Consider the following 14893-nt stretch of genomic DNA (forward strand, 5'->3'; position numbering starts at 1 on the left):
AACATTTTCCCGGGTTTCAGTCAACAGTTTCAGCAATGTTTCCTTATCGGCACTCATATTGTAACAAATGTGTCAAACTTGTATCTGTATCGTCCGTCGTCTCGCGCAAAGTCCAAACAAATCACTGCGAATCCGTACCGATCCTTGTTCCAACACTCTTTGCAAAACTCTTTGAATTCTCCAAATTTCATATCGCAACACACGTATTCATCGTACGCGTGTCGTAGATTAACTTCATCCTGCCGGAACAACACCACCACATTTGTGTTGTCACGTAACATTTGTTTTTGTATGCGCGACAGTGTTTGGGAGAGAAAAAAAACATCAACTTGCCTGTGTCGTCCTCGCGCGAAATAATCACACATTACATTTTGTTTTTCCATGACAACATCGTCGAATATAAAAACCGAATTGGGCAGGATGTTGTCCACCGACGGTACATCGTCGCCGTTTTCATAGGTAAACAACTACACTCCTTGGACGCCGCGTAAAACATCCACGAGTAGTTGATACTTGCACTGATGCAACGATTTCGAGTAAACGTAAAAATTTTCAAATCGAAGTCCGTTGATATCGGTCAATAGAGTAAACATCAAGTTTGTTTTTCTACAATTTGACGGTCCGAAAATCAATGCACGTATTGTATTTGGCAATAGTTTACCGTGTTTACTAGGTGCAATCTCACTACTTTTTTCAAAATTCACGATAGGTAGCGTGAGAGTCTGTTTTTTGAAACGCATCGCACGTCATCGAACAATAACTGTCAATATGAAAATAATGGTTAAACAGAGACAACGTGGAAAACGAGGTGCAGGGATATTGAATACTGTAATCAACAAATTACCATTCGAAGCCCACATTCCAGGTGTGTGTAATTATTCAAAATAATTCCTCGCAAATAGTTTTATCATTATTTTAAATGTTTATCATTTAGGTTATCAATTTGCGGTCCTGGAACACGGTTAGAAAAGAGATTAAAACGAGGTGACGTTGGAGTGAACCCGCTTGATGCTGCTTGCCGCAATCACGATATCATTTATAGTAAATACAAGAATCTCGAAGACCGTCATAAAGCGGACAAGGTGTTGGAACATCAGGCTTGGGAACGAGTGTTGGCCAAAGACGCTAAATTGCCTGAACGAGTCGCAGCTTGGAGTGTGACCAACGCGATGAAATTGAAACGTAAACTCGGTATGGGTTTCAAACGAGTTGTGCATGCGGCCAAACTCGATAAAAATGCCCAACAAATGGATTTACTGAGTGTGGCAAAACAATCGTTGAAGGCGGCACGACGTGTGGTGAGAAAGAAAAAAATTCCACTGCCCCGTACCATAAACGTTCCAAAAACTAAAGGCGGTGTACTACCGCTTATACCTATATTTGCCGGACTGTCGGCGTTGGGAGCTTTAGCCGGCGGTGCTGCAAATGTGGTCAAGATGGCTACCGAACTTAGCCGTAAAGGCAATACAGCGATAAGCATGGGTAAAGGATTTTACTTGCAACCATACAAATCGGGGTCTGGTTTCAAATTGACGACGAGTACGAAAAAGATGATTCGAAAAAATCAGACGAAAAAAACAAAAAACTAATTTCGCAGCTACCCGATCGTGCCTTGTACGATGTNATTCGCAGCTACCCGATCGTGTCTTGTACGATGTTGAAATTGCAAATTTCGGTAGTCGAGCGTTCGACCATAAAGTGTTTCGTGGCGTGTTTTGTCGTGACACATTACCTAAGTCGGGACCGAAAATGACCGAAATGGCTGTAGTGAACTTGGATCTTTCCACTAACCCTGGCACGCATTGGGTAGCTTATAGTAAACGCGGTAAACGTGTTACGTATTTTGACAGTTTTGGTAATTTACCACCACCGTTGGAACTGCAACGATACTTTAAAGGATGTACAATCGTGCACAACTATAGTAGATGTCAAAACTTCGACGAGGTAAATTGTGGTCACTTGTGTTTGGAATTTTTAATCGAACAACAACAACAACATGACAACAACGGTAACGTTAACCGGTGTGGGATCTGAATTGCAATGTACATTCAATCCACCCATCGATGTCGGTGACAAATGTAAAATTGGGTTATTGAGCTTGCATACGTGGAACACTATACCTAATATTGACGAGGATTGTAACAAATTCATTTTCGGCACTGTTGACAAACCAATTATGGTGATAACACTACCGACGGGATCGTACGAATTTGAAGATTTACAGAAACGAATCACGGACAAGTACAACGGAGAAGAGTATAAGTACAGTGTGCAACAACAACAAATAGATTTTGATGATCCATTGTTGCCAACGGTTGGTTTACTCAAGGAAAACAGCAGAGAAATCGGTAACAAAAGGTTGGGTGATCGAAACGTTATCTCTTTTACAGCCGACCGCAACACTATGCGGAGCATAATCAAATGCGATCACCCCATAGATTTTACACACCCGCAATCAATCGGTCGTATACTAGGGTTCCGACCTCGTGTATTGGCACCGAAAATGGAACACACGTCGGATTTCCCGTTATCTATAACAAAGGTTACATGCATACGAGTCGACTGCAATATAATTGTTGGTTCGTACCACGGAGGACGTCAATCGCATACATTGCACGAATTCTTTCCAAACGTACCACCGGGCTACCGGATTATCGAGTGTCCCAGACAAGTAGTTTACTATCCGTTAAACACAAACGTATTGAACACGATTCGAATCGCATTGCTCGATCAGGACGGTCAACGTGTCAACCTAAGAGGTGAAAAATTAACAGTGCGTCTACACATCAAACAGGATGGATGAAAGTACGATGACGTTATGGGACCGTATAAAACAGTTTGATTCCTCACAAATTGGATTATTTTTGTGCATACTAGTCACAGTCGTGCAACTATTACTACATCCGTCAACAGCTGTCAGCTGATAAACAGTGACAACAGCAACAACAACAACAATTCAGCCACAATTTATCGTTTGGAAGCACTGGCTCGAGAACTTTATTCAGTCGACGACCGTGTCTTTATACTGGAAAAACATGTTGACACTCTTTAAATGCCTCTGAGTTTCAACAGGAGTGTAGTGCACCATCATTTGAGTGATGGCATATACTCTACGACGGAGCAACCGGATAATCGTGCGACGCTATCGCAGCAGCAACTAACAAAGAAAAATATTGAATTTTTAAAATCGTTGGGTTGTCGAGTCAATCATGGCCGAGTACTTGCACGTGTTGGAAAAATGTCAACAAGACGACAGTGTAAAACGCGAGTACTATCTGGAACATCAGAGTTACAACAACTCGTACGAACACAACGATGAAATCCGTATCGAGGTGCGCAACAAGGAGAAATTCACCGTGCCGTGCGAAAGTTATTTGCAAATCGAAGGAAAACTTGAAAAACCACCAGCTGGAACAGCCGGTGAAATGGTTATGGGGCAAAATTTTCTCATGCACCTATTCGATGAAATCAGATTTGAGGTAAATGGTAAAGAAGTAGACAAGATAAAATACGTTGGTATGGCTACAACCATCAAGGGATATTGTTCATTCACACCCAACGACATTCGACGATTACAACCTGCCGGATGGAAATACGCGCAAATTTTGCACAACAACAACGATTTCGTCGATGGGACTGAATTTGTAGCGCAATGTCCATTATCTATGTGCATGGGATTTTTCGAACGGTATCGGCGCACACTGATAAACTGTACTCAGACTCTCGTGTTGAATAGATCGAGTACCGACAGCACTGTCGTATCATTGGTTCCACAGACAACAACAACAACAACAGACGATAAAGCGCAAGTTGCAACATTGATAAAACAAATCAACGTGAAAATATCGAAAATCAAATGGGTAGTAAAGTACTTTGAACCCAGCGTGAAAACTGAACTGGGTCTGATGCGTATTCTGGACAGCAAGAAATGGCTCCCGTTAGAATTTCAACACTGGGACGTTGCCGTTTACCCGTTGGTACCGCAGACAACTCATCACACGTGGTCGGTGCGCACCTATTCGAATGTGGAAAAACCTAGATATTTACTTATTGCCATGGGTAATGAGGACGAACACGTTCTCGGAGATTTCAATCACTGTTCATTGAGAAACGTCAAAGCGTATCTGAACGCTGACGAATACCCGTACGAGAACCAAAACGCCGATTTCGACAACAACAAGTACACAACGTTTTATAACTCGTACGCACAATTCCAGACAATGTATTACGGTCGTAAAGACCCCTATCCTTTATTGGACTATATAAATTACAAAAAACGTGGACCTATAGTCGTGATTGATTGTTCTAAACAAAACGACACCGTCAAGTCTTCAACGGTTGATCTACGCTTGGATTTCGAATGCTCCAAACAGTTTCCCGATAAAACATCATTGTATTGTGTAATTATTCACGACTGTCAAATGGAATACAACGCATTCACGGGAGAAGTACGAAAACTTTAATGTAAATACATATTTTATTTTTTATATTATACAATTTACAATATAGTATAGAAACAAAAAAAAAATGTATAAATATATATAATTTTTTTTTTTTAATAAAAAAACTAGTTGTTTTGTAAACTTGTTATTTTATTTTAATCATCTTCGAATTTGACTGGAAAAGTCACGCATAAATTTTTGTCAATTTTTGGCAAAGTATCTATTGATAGAAATGATCTGTTTGTAGCCAATTCCACCAGATTGAAGAAGTAATAAACACGCTGAAATTTTTTTTTTAAGTTTAAGTTTTAAGATAAAAAGAATCAAATATTTTTAAACACACTTTCATGTGTTTTCAATGTTTTAAAACAATCTATACATTGATGAATCGATCAAGTCGTTGATTTTATTGAATTTACACCTTGGTGTAGCCATTGTGATTAAAGTCTCAAGGTCCAATAGGCTTTACTGTCGCTGCGGTTCGCATTCGTCGTCTTTTCAATTGTTTCGATTAAATCCAAAAGTTCGTAATATATTCGCTTCACAACTGAGCATGCACATTCATGATTGTCCGAATTTTTTCCCACATCCGATAATTCACAACCTTTGTAATGTAAAAAGTCTCCACCTACACCGTTGACTTTATCGCCTAGACGTTCCGCAAAATATTGTAAATCTCTATAATTTTTCAATAGTTTACTAACTAGTTTGAAAACTCTATCCGTCGGATCGTTTTCAACAAGAAAATTCAATTTATCCGATATATCATTGAAATAATCCATCTTACGCACACAATAGATTAACAAATACTGAGAACCTATTAGAAGTCAGCATACAATGTTATGCTGCTGCCCCCTCCCTCCTCCTTTCCGAATATCTTTTAGATAATTATTTTGTGATAACGGATGAGGTGTGTACGACAAAGATATTAGAATATTACTAGGTATAATAGATAACTAATATATACGTTTTAATTATTATAATTATAATATAGTTAAATATCGTTATTTATAATGGGGTGAAAATTAAAGTGAAATGTTTACACATATATGTCATTAGAATTTAAAACAGATGCCTTTGTAAAAATTATGACCGTCTGCCGTCTCTAATGCGTTGACGGATGAAGAATGCAATCCTTCCAGTCGAAGCTATTATTTTATTAAAAATAATTTATTACAGTTGTTAAATACGGTAATAATTTATAACAATGGGAGGGATACCAGTAATAATTCAGACAAAATATATATGTACGACATTAATCGATAAGTATAATACAGATTATAATAATATTATAAACATTATAATATATATGTTCTAGTGATTACGTCGTCGTCGGCGACGGCGGTAGTGTTTATTTAAGAATGTGTTTTGCTATAAGAAAACTTGAAAAGTAGTCATTAGTATATATTGTCTACAAAAAAAATATTGATTTATTATTCACTATACGAATAACGGTCAAGCTTATTAACTCGTATAATAACAATTAATCTAATTGACGGCGACATCGCCGACGCCGTCGCCGCCGCGTTGGGCCATCTGCTGTATTAATCTCAAGTGCTATAGTGTAATCATCAATACAGCCATCTGGCACACAATGTTTCGAACTAATTTTTTTTTTTCACAATTGTGGGTGGGTGAAGCGGGGGGGGGGAACCAGAACTCTCTATTTTACCCTACTTACCACTCATTATTAAATAATTCATAAATCGTTGTCTGTTAGTCATCAAATTAAATATATATTATTCATCTCATTTTTTTAAACTATTCCAAGAAATATGTATAAAAATGCATTGATATAAATCTAATGTGACAAATCATCTATTTTAAGTAAAATAATAAGTAATAACTAACACAATCGAGTAATAAATAAATAATAGTTAAATTTCGTGATACTTATTGCACATAAAGATGATTTAAATTTAATATCAAAGGTCACAAAAACTGTCAATTCGACTGACTACTCCTTGATTTTATCATCTTTCAACAAGTGCAGGAAATGACCTGTAAATATTATAGTTTCACAAAAATATCCAAGTATATTTATTTTCAACTTTGTTTCCAATATCGCTAAGGTAAATGTATATTTCAACGAAAATTTATAAGGTTTAAGGTTAAGTGTAATGAGTACATAAATTTAGTATAGAAACAAAGAAATTAGGTGATCTCTAGAATGAAATATTGTTTAATTTCACAAAAATATCGATAACGTTCGTACGAAGTTAATCAGCCTATTACAATCCTTAAGTGGGTTACCTGTATGGTCAATACAAATTAAGACTCTCTTGCAAAGATAGAGAACCACTAGTGGATCCTCACGATCTATTAGCATTGACACCAGGTCATTTTTTAATAGGCCAACCTATATTAGCGTTGCCCCAAACTGATGTTACCCATATACCTGTGAACCGATTAACACGCTTGCAGTTAATTCAGCAGATGCATCAATCATTATGGAAGCGATGGACGCGAGAATATTTAACAACACTCCAATGACGGCAAGAGTGGACAAACTCTGACGGCAATCTTAAGGTGGGCGATTTAGTCATCGTAGAATCCCCCAATCATCCACCAACTGACTGGCGCATGGGAAGAATCTTACATATACATCCCGGTATTAACGGAATAGTACGGGTAGTGACAGTAAAAACTCAAGATGGTTTATATAAGCACCCAGTCGTTAAATTAGTCAAGCTGCCAGTAGGTGAATGATCACCATTAAAACTATTTTCCTATTTTAATCTATGATTTCTGATAATAATATTTAATCTCATACAATCCATTAAATGTAAAGGTACACCTCACAAAAAAAACTAATGTTATGTTTTTTATTTTATTTAATCATTTTTTGTTACCATTTTTACTTCCTTATAATTTTAATATGTATTCATATGATTGTATGTATTTTTTTAATGTATTACGAATTGTTCTGATTCTTAATTTTGTTATTATTATTTTTTAATGTTTTATGTTGTCTAAACACCAACAAAGATTTTAAAAGCTGAAATAACTTTCAACTCGGGGAGGAAATGTTGGGTAGAGTGTGTCACGCGTGTATGACCGGTTCGAACGTTTTCATGCTACGTCCGGCCGTCGTTACTTCCTCAGCGAGCGACACAACCTTTTTTGTACGTAAACAGTACACTTGTCTCGCGCATCTAGTAATCAGCAGCCGTACAATTAGTAATTGATTGCCTTGTAGTCGTTATTGATTTTGTTCAGTATTAGTTTCCGGTCAATATACTGTGCCACTGTCTCAATTTTTCTCAAGCCGACATCAGATAAGTCATTAATTTATTATCATTTTGTAATTGCATTGTATCATAAGATTAATATTGTTTTCGTATGTAAGTTATCCCCCACTTCCCCTTTATTTTTAAGAATTTCATTTGCAAAACAGTAAATATATTTCAGTCAGCAAAAGCTTAAATAACTACTGGTATGAGTAGCGTTATTGATAATATATGTGATAATTATTAAAAATAATGTCTATTTCAAAATACTATTTATTAATAAATGCGTAAGTATCACTTTGTTTTTCTATACTTTACATTTTTTTATAAATTTCTCGTACTCATACTTCGAGAGAAAATTATATTATATCATTTTATTCAATAAATACATAGTAACTCAATCATTCTCTTACTTATACAAAACTAAACAGTAATAAATTCAATTTTATCATTTTAATTATTATAATATAAAATTTAAATTTAATATTTCTTTTTTTTTTTTTTGAGTTATTATACAGCCTAAGGGTTAATAAAAAATATAGGCTGATGGTCCAGGAATTTCTGAATGATAACGAGAATTGATCACGTTCTACTGAGATATATAGCTTATTTGGATTCATGTATCAGCTTTTACGCATTGAAAACAACGATAAAAAGGAAAATTATTAATTTTTTTATGTAAAATAAGAAGAAAAAAATTTGTTCGGAAAATCTTAATTGTTTCTCTTATTGCATTAAATATCAATCTTATATCGAATTTAGATTTTTATGAATATTTTATTTTCGTTTTTTTTTTTATATTAAATTTTAATTATTTCTTATATTTTTATAAAAAAAATTATTTAATATTTCAAATTGTAATCTACATTATAATGTAATTTAAGGTGTCGGATTTTGTATTTCCTTTAAAAATAGCTTTAGTATTTGGTTTATTGGTTAATTCGGGTTCTTGGATTAACATTTTATTGTATTTATATTGTCTATGAACAGTGTACAATATACACTTTATAAAATATCGCCTATAAATTATTTGAAATAAACGATAACCAGTTACACCTGGAGTTTATTTATAAATATACAATTTTCTAAATATATATATTTATTTTGACAGAATTAATGTAATATTTTTTATACATAAAAATATTTTATTAATATCCTATACAAATTTTGAAAATCATTAATTTTTTCTTAATTTAAATTATAACATAACAAAATTCATTTTTTTGGATAAACTGTTTTTTTTTATCTTTTTTTGATCCTACTTTATGTCTTGCCAAATTGGTTAGTGACATAATTTTTTAATTTTATAGGCATTACAATTCGAATAGTACTTAATTAAGTAGTTAATTGAATAGTTGAATGAATATTTTTACTATTCAAATAAGAACTGTAATTGAGCGTCCATAGTATAGTTCAATATTTTCCATCATTAATTTCCAGTTTAAAACAATCAGAAACTATTAAATGAAAAATATGAAATTGTTAAGATTATTATGCAGTTAGCAAATTTTATAATTACTATTTACAGTAAATTTATCAAAAAAGTTCAATTTTAGCTTCGATGCGAAGCTGAGAAGGTATTGGTTTTACTAAGATGTGTTTATTTATTTTTTTTTTTTTTTTTTCCTGTTACCACTTTTTCTCAGCTCTCACCGAACCAATTTCTTTCAATGATACGTCAAAAGATCACAAATTGTATCTAGTCGAAGACATTATCCTCAAAAATTGAATAAAATGCCCTCGTTCCTCGTAAATGGGGCAAAACTCCAAAAAAATTACAAATTTAAAAATCATTAATTTTCGAAATTTTTTCAATTTTTTTTACTTAAAATTACCATAACTTTTTTTAAAATGATCGAATCAATATAATTTTTTTTTTTATAGATACCTTAAATATTTACCTATCATTTTATATATTTTTGTGAACATTTGACCCTTTAACAGCCCACAGGAAGGGTTTCAAAATGGTAGCTTTTTTACAAAAAAAATTTTTTTCAAAAATGAACATATCAATATAATTCTTTTTTATATAAATGTATAATATCATTACCTTTCGTTTGGTATATTTTTTTCATAAATTTAACCCTTAACATGCCAAGGGGGGATTTAAAATGACAACTTTTAAAAAAAAAATAAACTTTTTCAACTTAACTTTTGAAAATGTTCCGGAAGGTCTGACACTTTTATATATATCTTAAATTAAAGCTAATGTAATATACTTTATTATGCAGAAAAAAAATTTCGGACTTTATTTTATCTTCATGGTGAAAATGGCTACCGAATGCTATTTTTGTGTGAAAATTTTCGATTTTGTATTTTACATTTTTAACTTTATTATGCTATAACTTTTTGAAAAATGTATGGATCAGTACAATTTTTTCATGAGGAGTAGTATTTATATACATCTTTCATTTGACATACTGTTCTTTTAAATCCGACCATTTCCCTATATACGAGGGGGGTTCAAATCTAAAAAATGCATGTAGAAAGTAGAACTTTTTCAACTTAAATTTTGAAAGTGTTCCGGAAAGTCTGACACTTTTATATATATCTTAAATTAAAGCTAATGTAATATACTTTATCATGGAAAAAAAAAATTTCGGACTTTATTTTATCTTCACGGTGAAAATGGCTACCAAATGCTATTATTGTGTGAAAATTCTCGATTTTATTTTTTACATTTTTAACTTTATAATGCTATGACATATTGAAAAGTGTATGGATCAACATTATTTTTTTATGAGAAATAATATTTTTTAATAATCCCTTTTTCATTCTACATACTTTATCTTAATTAGGATATTAATAATGAACTAGCAGATCATGTAGCTTTTGGAATAGTCCACCAATTTTTTAAAATAAAACAATATCTAAAGATTTGCATCGAAGCGTTTTTTTTTTTTTGATAGTGATTTTAATCACTGTCAGATATCATTATACTTGATCCATCTATACCACGTCATCACTGTGCCGCGACCCCCCTGTGCTGGGTTTTTTTTACATTATTATCGTAATTAAAACTTCAATAAAAATCATAGTAATCATTTCTAATTAGCTTTTGGTGTTTAAAAAGATTGTACAATGAAAATATTTAGAACTTATTTCATTTTAATGACTTACTTTAACTATACGTACTATAAAATTTTATTATAATTATAAAAATCCATCTTTAAATTAATGTGAAACAAAAATCTTTTTTTTTTCTTAATTTATGATTTACATAGCAACATGTTACAAAAAAATTTGGAATATTATAGACTGGTAAGAGCACACACAAATAGAGTTAAAAAATTATTTACTTTTGTAGTAGAATGCTTTTATCGTATCAGATCTAATTCGACAATAAATGCTTTTAAAAAAAAATCCAGCACAGTGGGGTAGCGGCATAGTGGGGACGTTGCATAGTTGGGTCCAGTATAGATTTAATCTGACAGTGATAAAAATCACTATCATAAGAAACGCTTCGATGCAAATCTGTAGATAGTGTTTAATTCTAAGAAATTGATGGATACTTACAACAGCAATTTCGTATAGAAGATAGGTCGTCGCAACAAATTTTTTTTTTTCATTTTATAGTACATAAAATAAGCTTTAATTTGATATATGTTTAAAGGACGCAATATTTCCGGAACATTTTCAAAAATTATGTTAAAAAAGTTAGTTTTTGTAAAAAAGTTACTATTTTAAATCACCCCCAATGAGCATGTTAAGAGTTAGATTTCCAAAAAAATGATATAAAATGAAAGGGAAACATCTAAGGTTTTAGTATAAAAAGAAATTATGTTGATTTGTTTATTTTTGAAAAAGTTATGGAAGTTTTAAGAAAAAAAAGTGAAAAAATGACAAAATTTACCGATTTTTAAATTTGTAATTTTTTTGGATATTACCCCCATTGGCGGGGAACGAGGAAATTTTTTTCAATTTTTAAGGGTAATGTCTTCAACTAGATACGATTTGTGATCTTTTGAGGTATTGTTGAAAGAAATCGGTCCAATGAGAACTGAGAAAAAGTGGCAACAGACATAAAAAAAAAAAAAACACATCATGATAGAATTAACACCTTCTCAGCTTCGCATCGAAGCTAATATTAGAAATGAATGATTTTAATTGTTTGTATGGATAAAGCTGGTTAAGCTACTTGTTATTTGATTAATGAATTTTTTTTTCAATTTTTGAAGTGTTGTATTTAAATATCACTTTGTTGTATTTATATGGAACAATCTTTTTGTTCTAACTTATATTTTTAGTAGTTCAATAATAACGCAAAATGTAGTTAATAAAGATATAATCAATCAAAATAAAACATATAAAAAATTAATACACTTAAAAACGGATAAATAAATAATACACAAAATAAAAACTTAAAGTCACAAACGTAACACACGGAAAGAGATTACCTTCGGTACTCCCGAGGTCTTCTCTTTCTCCCCTTTCAATTCATTCCATTTCATCTTATATACTAAAATATTTTGTTTGTCTTTTTATAAAATTCAAAAAGGTTTATAAATATTTACTTCCTGATCTAGTAACAATAATTCGGGGAATTACAATTAATCCAAACATTACAAAAGTGTTCTACTTCTAGGTTTACAAATAATAGACTATATTATATTTTAGTAATAATAGATCAAGAGATTCATAATGCAATAATTCTCAAATATGTTTATAAATATTTACTTCTTGGTCTAGTTACAATAATTTGGGGAATTACAATTAATCTAAACATTACATAAGTGTTCTACTTCTAGGTTTACAAATAATAGACTATATTATATTTTTGTAATAATAGATTAAGAAATTCATAGTTAAACCAAACATTACAAAAATGCTTTGTTTTCAGTTTTATAAAATAATGACCTATATTACAGAAGGTAATATCTTCAAAATATGAATTGTATTAATTTTACGTATCGTTGAAAAAAGTAGGTTAACTGAGGGTTAGAAAAATAAATCGCGGTCTCAAAAAAAACACATAGTAAAATAATATAAAATAACGTAAATAAAAAATTTCTTCTCACAAGAAGAGACTACAATGATGGGATCATCAACAATTATAAGTTATTGAATCTGATAAATTTACTGTAAATAGTAATTATAAAATTTGCTAACTGCATATTAATCTTAAAAATTTCATTTTTTTTTATTTAATAATGTCAAGTTTAAACTTGCAAGTTGAGCTAAAAGTTATGATAATAAATTCATTTTTTTTTTATTAGAAACATTCACTTTAAATGACAAAATAAATAAGGTTAAAAATTAATACTTTTAACATATCAAAAATCAATATCAATAATAATTTGAAAACAGTTCAATATAACAATTATATAATATATAATTTTATATAATATATATATTTTTGAATCTAAGAATTACTAATCTGGATATATATAATCCATTAATTTCTTAAAATTAAACATTATATACAGATTTGCATCGAACCGTTTTTTATGATAGTGATTGTAATCACTGTCAGATTAAATTTTACTGGACCTAACTATGCCATGTCTTAACTATGCCGCGATCCCACTGTATTGGGTTTTTTCATTTTTTTTCTATTTAACGCGAATTTGAAAAATGTAGTCTAATGTAATAAATAAAATTTGAATAATTTATGTAAAAATATATATACTTCACAAATATATATATTTTAAATTGTTACTGTATATAAAATTTTATTTATATAAGTGAACAAAGTGTAAATAAAACAAAAACATTTATAATCGATTTTGTTTTATTTACATTATGTTCACTTAAAAGTTCACAAACATAAGATTCATTGTTTAAAACTAATAAATGCATAATGTGTTTAATGTAAGGAAAAATATAATTAATATTGAATACCTTTGACATTAATCATTAATAAAGTGCGCATTGATTATTTTTAACTCCATTATGATTAAAAAGTTGATATAGTTCAACTGTACCTATCACGTGATATGTTATACTATAGTAACTACAGGTCAATAGCATCAAAATCACCATTTTCTTAAATTTTAGAAATGTGTTTAAAAATCAAAAAAACAATTTTTTCTGAAAATTTTTATAATTTTCGAAAGAGAAAATTTATACTTTTAACATATCAAACATCAATATCAATAATAATTTGAAAACAGTTCAATATAACAATTATATAGTTATATATTATATTTTTGAATCTAAGAATTACGAATTTGGATATAACTTAGGAATTAGTAGGAAATAGAAATAGTTTTGTAATTATCCACCAATTTCTTGGAATTGAACATTTTCTGCAGATTTGCATCGAAGTGTTTTTTATGATAGTGATTTTAATCACTGTCAGATTAAATCTATACTGGACCAAACTATGCCACGCACAGTGGAATGAAACGCCGATTTAGGCGGCCAAAAGTATCATTTTTTAAAAGTCACTTAAATTTTTTTTTTTTAGCAAAACACATTAATATCATACTTAAGGGTTTTAATACAAATTTTCAAGGGCATAAGTTGATTTAGTGAAGGTGTAGAGCTATTTTAATGTTATACTTCTAAAATTTATCCGTATTTTCAGTTATTTTGAGTTTATTTTTGTATATTTTTTTTTATGCCTTAAAACAGTGGTCGGCAACCGGAGGCCCGCGGGCTGTATCCGGCCCGCGTGGCTATTGAATACGGCCCGCTTTAAATTCTAAATCGACTAATTTAATTGAATATCATTAAGCATTTTACCAATACATTACATTCATACTTTCATATTATAATTATATTAAAAACTGTAATTTTTATTTTATACATTTTATTATTTTAAGTTTTAGATAGTATTTTTTTGCATAATAAATAATGTAATTATAAATTTTTTTTTTTTATCTGGCCCGCGAACTCCTTTTAATTTGTAAATGTGGCCCGAGAATTAAAAAAGGTTGCCGACCACTGCCCTAAAACATAATTTAAAATAAAATTTTTTTTTTATTCCTATTAAAAAAGATATCCTTTTTAAATGAAAAAGAAAAAAAAGATTTTTTTTTATTTTTGTGGAATTAAACATATTTATACTTAAAAAAAAATCGAATTTTTTCGTTTTTTTCTCTAGTTTGCTCATTTAAAGAGATTAACTAAAAATTACGCAAAATTACACGTTAATCCATACATGTGGCTTATAGAGCAAGTCATTAGCTATACTACGAAAAAAAAAAATTTTGCGCTCGATAATATTTGAACTGTACATACTGCATTTACCTAGAATAAACGAGTATTTTCCTAAAA

General features: G+C 30.9%; 2 protein-coding genes across 2 annotated transcripts in view; both read left to right on the top strand.

The window, feature by feature from the left end:
• The window catches only part of LOC126900588 (uncharacterized), a 6096-nt gene extending 5479 nt beyond the window's left edge, over positions 1-617 (top strand). The window contains exon 3 of the mRNA XM_050676449.1: positions 585-617. Within this exon, the coding sequence (XP_050532406.1) occupies positions 585-617 (33 nt within the window). The remainder of the gene's footprint in view (positions 1-584) is intronic.
• Positions 618-3209: 2592 nt separating this feature from the next.
• Positions 3210-4463, top strand: LOC126900656 (uncharacterized). The gene has a single exon (XM_050676574.1). The coding sequence runs from the start codon at positions 3210-3212 to the stop codon at positions 4461-4463; it is 1254 nt and encodes a 417-aa protein (XP_050532531.1).
• The last annotated feature ends 10430 nt before the right edge of the window (positions 4464-14893 follow it).

The sequence above is a fragment of the Daktulosphaira vitifoliae genome, unplaced genomic scaffold, assembly GCF_025091365.1.
Source record: "Daktulosphaira vitifoliae isolate Bord-2020 unplaced genomic scaffold, ASM2509136v1 Scaffold_1, whole genome shotgun sequence".
Lineage (NCBI taxonomy): Eukaryota > Metazoa > Arthropoda > Insecta > Hemiptera > Phylloxeridae > Daktulosphaira > Daktulosphaira vitifoliae.

Bases quoted from the DNA above. Each gene is read 5' to 3' on its own strand.
- LOC126900656 (XM_050676574.1), top strand. From the start codon at position 3,210: ATGGCCGAGTACTTGCACGTGTTGGAAAAATGTCAACAAGACGACAGT.